The sequence below is a fragment of the Apodemus sylvaticus genome, chromosome X (genome assembly GCF_947179515.1).
Source record: "Apodemus sylvaticus chromosome X, mApoSyl1.1, whole genome shotgun sequence".
Classification (NCBI taxonomy): domain Eukaryota; kingdom Metazoa; phylum Chordata; class Mammalia; order Rodentia; family Muridae; genus Apodemus; species Apodemus sylvaticus.
Window position 1 is genome coordinate 64,651,522 of NC_067495.1, and position 13,219 is coordinate 64,664,740.

Genomic DNA, 13,219 nt, shown 5'->3' on the forward strand with positions numbered 1-13,219 from the left:
AACCTAACATTATCTCATCAAGTTTAGGCCCACAGAATTTTTATCCACTTAGCCTTTTTACTAACCTAAAAGCTTTCATATATAACATGAAGGGGCTACTTAATTTTTATTATGCTAAAATTAAGATAACATGGTATTTTAATTTATAAGGTACATGTTACAGTTCACAAATTCAGTGGCATTTATCACACTCATACTGTGGTGCAAACAAATACCAAATGTTCAGAAAAATTTCATCACCTGAGAGAAAGCCCTTTACTTTATTAAGTTGTCATTCTTTATTCCCTTATGTCTAGGCAAACTGCAACCAATATCTACTATATAAGTTTCTGTCTGAATTTGCCTTCAAAGCAGTTATGGCCTTTGGTGTTTGGTGACTTTCAATGGCCACACTTCAAGATTCATCCAAGTTGTATCATATGTCAGTACTGCATTATCATTCATGGCCCATGATATTCTGGTATGTGTGTATATGCAATGCAGACATACATTACTTCCTTCAACTATTTTTCTACTGGCACTGATAAAGTGCTGCAATAAAAATTTGTACATATGTATTTATTTGAATGCTTCCTTCCAATTATTTTGAGTACATAACTATGGATGGAACTTTTGGGTTACATGGGAACTCCATATTTAACCTTATGAGAAAAAGCATAGCTATTTTGCATAGCATATTTGGTAAATATTTCCAGTCATATTTGAAGGAATTGTGAATACTTTGCATTCTCACCAATATTTGATATTTTCATTCATTCATTCATTCATTCATTCATTCATTCATTCATTCATTCAATGTTTCCTTTCCTCGAGGTTTTGGTGTCTAGATTTGCATCTTTTTAGATTGGTAGTGGGGCTCATGAACTTTTCATGTTCTTAACAAACAATTATATATATTCTTTGGCGAAAAAAAATGTCTATTCAGGATCTTTCTGCATTTCACAACTGGGTTATTTTTGGTTGCTGAATTACAAGAATTCTTTATGTATTCTGTGCGCTGGACACAAAAATTGTATGAACTGAAACACTGTCTTTTATGCTTTGGCTGTTCATCTTACTGTTTGGTTTATTTCCCTTCTAAATGTCACTTTTTTTTTTTTTACCTTTGGCTTTAGGTCACTCTTCATTATATAGTTCTCTAAAACATCAAAATCAATTATTTGAGATATTTACTCATTTAAATGTATTTACAGCTATAAATTTTCCTGGGAGTACTGCTTGATTGCATCCTATAATGTTTGTTATGTCATATATCCGTTTCACTTCTCTCAAAGTATTTTTAAAATTTCCTACCATTTCTTACTTGATACACTAATTCAGAGTGTGCTTAATGATAAAGGTGCAGAGAATAAGAAACTGCAGAATTCTAAGCCCTAAATGGGACACCTATTCGATTTTACACTCTCCTTTCTCACGACTCAAGGATCACCGAAGAAAGGCAGGGGCAGAAAAGCTTTAAGAACCAGTGGAGTGGACACATACATTAAAGCAGCAGTTTTTAAATACACAGTGGGCTCCTTGCACACATTAACTCAGAGTTCTTGTGGAGACCATGTGCAGGACTTAGCAAGCTTAAGCCAGACAAAATCCTAGCTTGGAAAGGGGGGAGGAGAAAAGAAGTCTTATCTTTATCTGAGGAGTCTCTGGTAGGTCAACCACCTTCCATGGATAGCTAACACTAAAGAGTAGTTCATGGGCAGCACAAACAGACTTGATTTTTTTTTAATGTATGAGGAAGTATGAGGCCACCAGGTTGGATGGGTAGGGAATGGGGTTGGATCTGGGAGCAGTTGGGGTGTGTGTGTGTGGAATACAATGAAAATACATTATATGAAACATTTAAAGAATTAATAAAAGAGTGTCCTTAATTTCCCCACTCTTGTAAATCTGTAGCTTTCTTTGTCTTATTAACTTCTAGCTTTATTTCACTGTATTTGGATGGTTTCAATATTTTAACTGTATCAACTTCTTTGGATTGTCTGTATTGGAAAACGGTCTATATGCAATGTAAAAATGTATATCCTGCTCTTTGAGGGCAGATTATACACATACACACATATATATTTATATACATACACCTTTTCAGATCATTTCTTTTTGATCTGTCTACTTACTGTACACAATGTTGAACATGTAGAACTAATGTCTTTTTAAAATTCTTCTCTCATAAATTACATCCAGAATGCAGTTTTCTCTCTCTCCTCTCTTCCCAATGCCCCCACCCACCAACTACTCCTTCTTCAAATAAAGGCATCCCTCCCAGAGATTTCAACTGAATATGGCATATCAAGTTTCAAGAAGACTAGGCACATATCCTCATATCAAGGCTGGACAAGGCAACCCAGTAGGGGGAAAGGCTCCCAAAAGCAGGCAAAAGATTCAGAGACAACACTATTCCCACTGTTAGGTGTCTCACAAGAATACCAAGATACAATCATAAAATATATGTATTGGACCTAGGTCAGATCCACAGAGGCTCCATGATTGCTGTTTTAGTTCCTGTGATCCCCTATGAGCCCTGCTTACTTGACTCTCTGGGCTGTGTTCTCATGGTATCCTTGGCCTTTCTGTCTCCTACAATCCTTCCTCATCCTCTTCTACAGGATTCCCTGAGCTCTGCCTAATGTTTGGCTATGGGTTTCTGTATCTGTTTCCATCAAGAACTGGTGTCTTTTATTATTTTATTATTTATTATTTTATTATTATTGCAGAACAGAATTTCCCCCAGGTTTTGCTTCTATTATTCAGGTTGGTTTTTTTTTTTTAAATAACTTTAACATATTGATCAGCTGAACCTTATTTTTGTGCTGCTGGAGATCCAATCCAAGAACCTGCTAGCCAAATGCTCTACCATAGACTGAAATATTGCACATTGACTCCCTTTCAATAGTATATTGTACTTCATTTTCTCTTGTGATTTGCTTAACTAGCTTCAGAGAAAACATTTTTGTTGTGATAGATCAAACACAGAGCCTCACACATGCCAGAGAATCTCTGTATCTCTGAACCACAACTCCAGTCCCTCTCTCTCTTTCTTCCTTCCCTTCCTTTCTTCCCTATGAAAGTCTGTTGGTTGAAATTAACATAGATATCCTTGATTTTTTATTACTATTTTCTTATAATATAATTTTATAACCATTTACTATGTACTTATGTCTTTTTACTAATGTTAACTGTATTATAGTCAGATTAAATATAGATATGATTTTAATCTAGTTTGTCAATCTCAGACTTTTGAAATACATTTTTTGAAAATGGGTCACATTATATAGCTCTAGTTGTAGAACTCACTATGTAGACCAGGCTGGCCTCAAGTTCACAGAGATCTATTGGCCTCTGCCTCCAGAGTTCTGGTATTAAAGGTCTGTGCCACCATACCTTGTCCCATAATATTTTAAGTATTATTTATTTTAGTGTTATTTATTTTATTACTTTTTTGAGATAAAGTTTCCTCTGTACTCTATATTGTTCTCAAATCTGTGGCAATCTTCCTGTCTCAGCCTCTAGAATTCTGGGATTACAAGATGGCCGACCATGTTCAGCAATCTCAGCCTTTTAAGAGGATAAATTAATCCATTTGTATTTTAAGCAATCAAAAGAAAAGACACTTGCCACTTTGCTCACTATCTTCTTTCTGTATACTACCTTTCTATATGCTTTAATTTTTTATTTTGTACTATTTTGATCCATGAAGGAAACAACTTAGAATAGTATTGTTTTCTGTGTTAATAGCTTTGGTAAGATCTTTCCCATTGTTTCTTTTTACTTCCAAATCTAATTTCTTTTAAAGTAGTTACAGGCAATAAATGCCCGAGATAATCATGTTTCTAATCTCTTACAAATAGTGTAAGAAACACATGCATTCAAGAGACCACACCCTTAAAAGGGTTAAATTTACAATTGATTTTTTTCCTCAGAGTTGCCTTCTAGTTTCTTGCTGGATACCATTATAAAATAACACAATTTCACAGAATTGAACTAGATGACTCAGAATCAAAGTGGCTTGTTGTTTTAATCATATCCCCATCACAGACAGTGGTTCTCTAGTCGTAAAGACACCCAAGGCTGGTGATTTCACAAACTCCTTCAATAGCCTAGTCTACCCTTAATTCCTCAGAGTGAATCCCTTTCAGTTTATCTCTGACTGGGCAAGGCAGTGTGCCACCACAGTCCCAGCTTTTCAGGACAGGTAAAGGAGGGTGACTGGAGGCCTAGGAGTTCAAGGCCAGCTTGGGCAATATAGAGAGACCTTGTCTGGAAAAAAGACAAAACAGCCTAAATTTCTTCTGAAGAGGAAGGCTTTTTGTTCTTCCTTTTGCTCTGTTCTGGTTTTATTAATATCTTTAGTTTCTTTTGCTCTTAAGTTTGTGAAGCAACACATATTCTTACCTTCTGGTTTGGCTGCTGTGGGAGTGTGAAGATAGACTTCCAGTAGGCCCATGCAAAGAACACGAAAATGGCATGATAGAGTATGAGGTAGATAACTGAAATAAAAAAAAATGTTGACGCTTTTAATCCATTGTTTTCAGAGTTCAAAAGAACAAAAGTAAACAACAAATGTCCTTTTTTCTCCTATCACTAGTACTCTCTGGTATTACTATGTAATGCTGAGTGCTATCATTTTACCATTTCATAGATAAGAATGCATGCAGTACACCAAAGTTTGAGCCAGAGAATTCCTGGAAGTAATATCTTTTCAAAGTTTTTGTGTGATTCTGCAAGTAAAGGGAGAAACTGTCCTTTACATCAATATATGAACGATGTCTCAGCCAGCTGTCATTATCTCTTCCACCATGGGTACTAAAATGCTATGATACAATTTGCACTTCATTAGAGTTTACTGCGTGCCTTTTCAAAAAATATTAATGTAGTATGTTTCTTTGTGTGTGTACACACATGCTATAATACACATGTGGCATTCAGAGGACAATTTGTACGAGTCAGTCCTCTCTTTCTACCATATGGGTTCGACATTGGGCTTGGCTGCAAGCGCTTTACCCACTGAGCCACCTGGCCAGCCTACAACATATTTTTTATATGTCACCTCATTTTATTTTCTCAGTAACTATTGAGATAGATAACAGTATAGAGCAGGTAATTATCTGTCAGAGACAGAGAGCGTATTAACCAAGGTCCCACAAGAGAGCGTATTAACCAAGACCCACAGTCTGTAATGTGCACCCTGACATTAAATACAGAACTTCTGACTCTAAACCCAAAGTTGTTTTCAGTGGCTCCATTGACTACACAACTTAGAAGTATATGTTGTACGTTTGAAATAGATGTCCGAAGTATATGTTGTACCTTTGAAATAGATGTCCATATGACTCTCCTGCCTGTTTTCTCGTACTTTTTTCCTTTTAAAAAGCTCAGTTTGGGTATTCTCCACAGAGCTGGTTACAATATGGAAAAATCACTTCAGTGTTTCATTTCAAGTCCCTGAATGGCACAGTCTTACGTCAATCCATCAAAAAGACTGAAGAGAATGATGTAATTCAAGACTAACTTAACAAGGTTGAGCCTTTCATAATCCACTCTTTCAGTCCATGCCCTTTAGTCCAAGGCCGTTTATATGTGAGATTGTGAAATCTTAATTTCCCACACAGAATAAACGGCAACAGTTGACTCCACATGGGCATCTCACTTCTCACTTCTCCATGTCAAGGATGTGGATCATTCCAGATTTTCTCACTTGCTTATATAAATGCATGCAAACACCAGGTATCTCTACAACATCTAAAAAATTCACTCTATTTTTTGTGAAAAGTTAAAGATTCATACAGTTCAAAACTTGAGTTAGAGGAGTATACCGTGAAATCCTTATCTTAATCAGTTATATTCTAAGCCATCACTTCAGAGTTTGTTTGTAAAATAAGCCAGGGTGTTTTGGCACACAGAGAGAAGTACTCTGTATACAATATTTTGCAACATCCTTCTTTATTGCTTATTTATCTGGGATTACTTCATTTTGTATAACTTGGAGAGAGTGATTTTTTCTTATTTTCTTAAATAAGTGGAGTGCTCAGCCCTAAATGAGACATCTGCATTATGCCCCTTCCTGCAAAGGCTAAGGGGCTGTCATATATGGGGGTGTAGAAAGATTATAAGAGCCAGAGGTTAGAAAGTATTGCTCTAAAACGTCATCTCCTAATATGAGAGGGCTGTTGCACCTAAGAAAACAGAGTCATGGCTACATAAGATGTGTTCAAGATTAAGCTATCCAACCCCTCCAGCATGTTCTGGGGAAGGGACCAAGAGGCCCCACCCTTAAGCTGAGAAGCTACTGGCAGTTGGTGGCAGTTCAGGGAGTCAAAGTCAGTTTTTTTTTTTCAGAGATGTGATCCCTAATAGACTGTTCACGGATCTATTGAGTGGCTCTACACCCATGTGCACATATAAGTACAGGTACTATAGATTATACTGTTTGTTAAAGAAAAAAGATTACAGGGTGATGGAAGGAAAAATTGGTGGGTGGTATAAATGCAGAAGTGGGAGGCAGATTTTTTTTTTTGCTTTTTTTTATTGGGTATTTTCTTTATTTACCTTTCAATTGTTATCCTCTTTTCCAGTTTTTCCCCCTACCAGAAACCCCCTATCCCATTTCTTCCCCCCTGCTTCTCTGAGAGTGGTCCTCTACCTCAATTCCCCTACACTGGGCCATTTATCCAGCCTTCATAGGACCAAGGGCCTCTCCTTCTATTGATGCCTAACAAGGCTGTCCTCTGCTACACATGCAGCTGGAGCCATGTGTACTCTTTAGTTGATGGCTTAGTCCTTGGGAGCTCTGGGGGATTTGGTTGGTTGATATTGTTGTCCTTCCTATGAGGTTGCAAACCCCTTCAGCTCCTTCAGTCCTTTCTCTAACTCAGGAGATAGATTTTTATCAAAACACGTTGCATACATTTATAAAATTATCAAAATATAGTTGCATGGTATTCTAGTGCAATGATGTATTATATACTCTATTGAACCAGACCATCTTTATTATACATTGAATTTTTGCTTTCTCTTGCTAATACAGATAGTGGATCCGTGAATATTTTATATGTATATTATGAGCACATGTACAAACATCTGTAGAATTAATAGGGAGGTGTTGTCATACACCTTTAATCCTGGCACTTGGGAAGCAGCAGCAGGTAGATCTCTAAGTTTGATGCTAGCCTGGTCTACAGAGTAAGTTCCAGGACAGCTGAGGATACATAGAGAAACCCTGTCTCAAAGAACAACAAAAAACAAACAAACAAACAAACAAACAAAAAACCAAACCAAACCAAAACAAAAAACAAAAGAAAATCTATAGAATAGATTCCCTGAATTGGAATTTCCAGGCCAAAAAGTATGCCTTTTTCTATTGTTTCTTTTATCCTTGATATTATAACCTAATTATATGTCTACCTTTCTTTCTTCCACACCATCTCATATACCTGTGGGACAAGTGGAACTGTACCTGCCACCAGACAAAAAACTGGAAAGGTCAAGCAGATTAAGGGACCCCTGCAATTCTCATAACAGAATGGTAGGCATTGAACTTGCTCCCGACCCAGTGACCCAGTTCCTGTCCTGGAGCACATGACCACAACTCCTCACAAGAGGAGCATGACAACTGGTTGAGTAGCATAGAGCCCAGAGTTCTTCATGCTAATGAGGATCTAGATGGGACTGCCCTATAAGCGTCCCTTCCTAGACATTCCTTCCTGAAGAAGGTATTTAATCTCTGGTCCACCCGAGTAAGTTGTATGCACCATTTCCACAATGAGTGAACAGTTTGGACGAGCAAGGACTGTCCCTCTCATCAAGAGCCTCCATGGGGCCCTTCATTATCGAGCCATGCTAAGTCTCCTGCAGATGAGGTGGCAGCATTGTCTTTCCCCTTTTTGTAGAGATAAACCTGTAGAATAATCATAACGGGGAGCAGAACCCCAGCACGGGGGAGGGGGTAATATATATGTTAAGTCTGTAACAGTTTGATCAGAAGCACAGCAGTGGTCTGTTGTTATGGTCCTAGAAAAAAGGCAACAGGGGCGTCTGAGAAATTTAGTCCTGGCAGGCATCCTCTAAGTGGAGAGTTACCTGTGTAGTATTAAGGAAAGCAGAAGGAAGAGCTGGGAATTTATCTGCTTTAGATGGCTGAGGAAGAAAATATATTAATTATGTATCTGGGGTAGGCAGTAACAGCTTGTCTATAAAAGGAAACTGGCTTAAGTAGATGGTATTATTTTGTTAATTAAGGATTAAATAATGGCTATTAGCGAGTTGGTTTGACCTGTGGGGAGCAGATTAAATATGATTTTTTGAAGCTTAAAAGAAATTTTAAACAAATTGTAAATCTTAGAACAATTTTGGGTTAAAAAGCACAAACATTGTAGCAATACCAGCCAAGGAAAAAACACACAATGGGGGAAAAGGAGCTGCTTGGTATAGCAGAAGGCCAGCAGTCTCGGTGTGGTAGAGCAGGCTCCTCTACCTAGGTCAAAAGAGCCCATCAAGCAGAACTGAATGGATGAGATCTTGCTGCTGCGAATCGGAAAATACACACCTGAAACCCTTAACCCAAACGTTTTCGAGCTTCTTTGTTTAAATGCTTGTTCTCCCTAACAGCAGCACCTGAAACTGTTCATGCCTTTTAACTCAGAATTCTCATGCTTCTTTATTTGATGTTTATTTTTTCACTAACAGGAACACCTGAAACAATATTTGTGCTACCACATCTGCTGGAGACTTAGGTAGCATGGCTCGATAATGAAGGGCCCCATGGAGGCTCCTGATGAGAGGGACAGTCCTTGCTCGTCCAAACTGTTCACTCATTGTGGAAATGGTGCATACAACTTACTCAGGGTGGACCAGAGATTAAATACATTCTTCAGGAAGGAATGTCTGGGAAGGGACGCTTATAGGGCAGTCCCATCTAGATCCTCATTAGCATGGAGAACTCTGAGCTCTATGCTACTCAATCACTTATCATGGTCCTCATGTGAGGAGTTGTGGTCATGTGCTCCAGGACAGGAACTGGGTCACTGGGTCGGGAGCAAGTTCAAATGCCTACCATTCTGTTATGAGAATTGCAGAGGTTCCTTAATCTGCTTGACCTTTCCAGCTTTTTTGGTTTTTGGTTTTTTTTTTTGTTTTGGTCTGGTGGCAGGCACAGTTCCATTTGTCCCACATATACCCTTCCTTTCTCTCTTCATATGGGTATATATGTATACATATACATATATGTCTATATATATATATGTATGTATGTATGTATGTATGTGTATATATATATACTTCCCTGAAGAAAAAGTATTCCCTTCTTAATAGGTAGAATATCACTTCTATGCATGTTTTCAGGGCTAAGCATTTGGTATTGAACAAGCGACTGGTATGCTCTTCTATGGAAAAAACTGTTTCTCCTGTTCTTAGGATTCCTTAGTAGCCTCTGGTTCTTTGTGCAGTTTCTGCACTTTTCCCCTGTTCCCTTTGGCATGTCAATTGTTGTCCTTGTTCAGCTCATGTTTGCATGTTTGTAGAGTTGTGCTTATGAGACATTATGGGTATAGCTTCTATTATTATTAGGACACATAATTTCATATAAAACTCCCTGATCCTTGGCCCTTACAATCTTTCTGCCCCTTTGTCTGCAATGCTCACCCTGAGCCTTAGGTATAAGAACTCCTTTGCGGATGTATTAATTTAAACTGGATTCCACAGCTATTGTTAAATTGCCATTAGTAAAACTTACAAAATTTTGCTCCTCCATGAGAGGCCATTCCAGCACCCAGATGCTCAGGCAAGCCCTCTGCCTACAGACCACACACACTCCTCCAGTGCCTGCCTAGCCTACCTACCCCCAAAAGCCCTTCCTCTCCTTGTCACCATATCCAGTCCTATGTCTCCTGTGTCAGCTCCCTATTACACCAGAGGCCTCATCAACACTCAGAACCCCAGGTAAGGCACCCACCAAAACTACCCCATTGTTCACCCAGCCTACCCTCAACAGCTCCCCCCTCCAATAGTCCCTCCTCACCCTATCCCATCCCACACCTCTGGCTGAAGTCCCCTGCCCCAACACAGGGGATACCAACACCAAGATCCTCAGGTAAGCACACTACTAGTGGTCCATAACCATTCTAACAGTGTCTGCCTGGCTAACCCACAATAGCCCCTCCTCTCCCTGGCACTCTATCCTGGCTTACACCTCTGGCAGAAGCTCCATCCTCCATCACAGGTCAGGCTGGATGCAGGGATGGTTTAATATACGGAAATCCATCAATGCAATCCACTACATAAACAAACTCAAAGAAAAAAAAACACATGGTCATTTCATTAGATGTTGAAAAAACATTTGACAAAATTCAGCATCCTTTCATGTTTAAAGTCTTGGAAAGAACAGGAATTCAAGGCCCATACCTAAACATAGTAAAAGCAATATACAGCAAACCAGTAGCAAACATCAAACTAAATGGAGAGAAACTTGAAGGAATCCCACTAAAATCAGGGACTAGACAAGGCTGCCCTCTCTTTCATATAAATAGAGAAATTAGACAACAAAAGGAGGTCAAAGGAATACAAATTGGAAAGGAAGAAGTCAATTTATCACTATTTGCAGATGATATGATAGTATAATTAAGCGACCCAAAAACTCTACCAGAGAACTCCTACAGTTGATAAACAACTTCAACAAAGTGGCTGGATATAAAATTAACTCAAACAAATCAGTAGCCTTCCTATACTCAAAGGATAAACAGGCTGAGAAAGAAATTAGGGAAACAACACCCTTCACATTAGTCACAAACAATATAAAGTATCTTGGTGTGACTCTAACGAAGCAAGTGAAATATCTGTATGAAAAGAACTTCAAGTCTCTGAAGAGAGAAATCCAAGAAGACCTCAGAAGATGGAAAGTTCTCCCATGCTCATGGATTGGCAGGATTAATATAATAAAAATGGCCATCTTGCCAAAAGCAATCTACAAATTCAATGCAATCCCCATCAAAATTCCAACACAATTCTTCAGAGAATTAAAGCAATTCTCAAATTCATCTGGAATAACAAAAATCCCAGGATAGCTAAAACTATTCTCAACAGTAAAAGAACTTCTGGGGGAATCAGTATCCCAGACCTCAAGCAATACTACATAGCAATAGTGTTAAAAAACTGCATGGTATTGGTACAGTAACAGGCAGGTAGATCAATGGAACAGGATTGAAGAACCAGAAATGAACCCACACACCTATGGTCATTTGATCGTTGACAAAGGAGCTTAAACCATCCAGTGGGGAGAAAAAACATTTTCAACAAATGGTACTGGTTCAATTGGTGGCTAGCATGCAGAAGAATGCAAATGGATCCATTCTTACCTTCTTGTACTAAGCTCAAGTCCAAGTGGGTCAAGGACCTCCATGTAAAACCAGACACACTGAAACTAATAGAAAAGAAACTGGGGAAGAGCCTTGAGCACATGGGCATAGGGGAAAATTTCCTCAACAGAACACCAATAGCTTATGCTCGAAGATCAAGAATTGACAAATAGGACCTCATAAAATTACAAAGTTTTTGTAAGACAAAGGACACTGTCAATAGGACAAAATGGCAACCAACAAGTTGGAAAAAGATCTTTACCAATCCAACATCAAGCAGAATTGGATTTTGTTTGTTGTATAATGTTTGTATACATTATATCCAATGTATACAAAGAACTCAAAAAGTTAGACTCCAGAGAACCAAAAGAACCCTATTAAAATGTGGTACAGAGCTAAACAAAGAATTCTCAACTGAGGAAATCCAAATAGCTGAGAAGCACCTAAAGAAATGTTCAACATCCTTAGTCATCAGGGAAATGCAAATCAAAACCACCCTGAGATTTCACCTCACACCAGTCAGAATGGCTAAGATCAAAAACCCAGGAGACAGCAGGTGCTGGTGAGGATATGGAAAAAGAGGATCAGTCCTCCACTGATGGTAGGATTGCAAGCTTGTACAACCCCTCTGGAAATCAGTTTGGTGGTTCCTCAGAAAATTGGCCATGATACTACCAAAGGACCCTGTTATACCACTCCTGTGCATATACCCAGAGGATTCCCCAGCATGTAATAAGGACACATGCTCCACTGCATTCATAGCGGCCCTATTTATAATAGCCAGAAGCTGGAAGGAACCCAGATGTCCCTCAAAAGAGGAATGGATACAGAAAATGTGGTATAATTACACAATGGAGTACTACTCAGCTATTAAAAACAATGAATTCATGAAATTCTTAGGCAAATGGTTGGAACTGGAAAATATTATCTTAAGTGAGGTAACCCAATCATAAAAGAACACTCATGGTATGCACTCACTCATAAGTAGATATTAGCCCAGAAGCTTGGAATACCCAAGTCACATTTCACATATCAAATGACGCCCAAGGAGGAAGAACAAAGTATGGATAATCTAGTCCTTCTTAGTACCCACAGAAGGAGATACAGAGACAAATTGTGGAGCAGAGTCTGAAGGAAAGACCATCCAGAGACTACCCTACCCAGGGATCCATTCCATATACTGTTATAAAAACATTACACTATTATTGATGTCTACAAGTGCTTGCTGACTGGAGCCAGATCTAGCTGTGTCACCTGGGAGGCTCTGCTAGTGCATGACAATACAGAGGTGGGTGCTCTCAGACAGCCATTGAACTTAGCATATGGTCCTCAATGGAGGAGCTAAAGAAAGGACCCAAGGAGCTTAAGGGGTTTGCAGCACAGTAGGGGAAACAACGATACGAGCCACCCAGTACTCCCAGAGCTCCCAGGGACAAAACCATCAACCAAAGAATACACATGAAGTTACCCATGGATCCAGATGCATAGGCAGCAGAGGATGGCCTTGTTAAACACCAAAGTGGGGAGAGGTGCTTGGGCCTGGAAAGGCTAGATGCTGCAGCGTATAGGTAGGCTGGGACAGGGAAGTGGGAGAGGGGTAATTCGGGAACAAGAGGAGGGGAGATGGCTTATGGGACTTTCAGGGTGGGGGAACCAGGAAAGGGGATAACATTTGAAATGTAAATAAACAATATATCTAATAAAAAATACCAAAGATCAGAATGCCAAACATCAATAAAAAAATGACAGATCATTTAAAAAAAAAAAAAAACCTGCAAGATATACACCCAGCAGCCAGCGAGGAAGAGGCAACCTGCACAGGTGATACCAGCCCTGCAGATTGGAGGATCCAGTCAGGAGGCCTCTGGCAAGAGCCT

The 13,219-nt window shown here is 39.0% G+C and overlaps 1 protein-coding gene across 1 annotated transcript in view; it reads right to left on the reverse strand.

The window, feature by feature from the left end:
- The window catches only part of Zdhhc15 (zinc finger DHHC-type palmitoyltransferase 15), a 126,221-nt gene that overhangs the window by 61,863 nt on the left and 51,139 nt on the right, over window positions 1-13,219 (reverse strand). Inside the window, exon 3 of the mRNA XM_052171074.1 lies at window positions 4,390-4,484. Within this exon, the coding sequence (XP_052027034.1) occupies window positions 4,390-4,484 (95 nt within the window). The remainder of the gene's footprint in view (window positions 1-4,389; window positions 4,485-13,219) is intronic.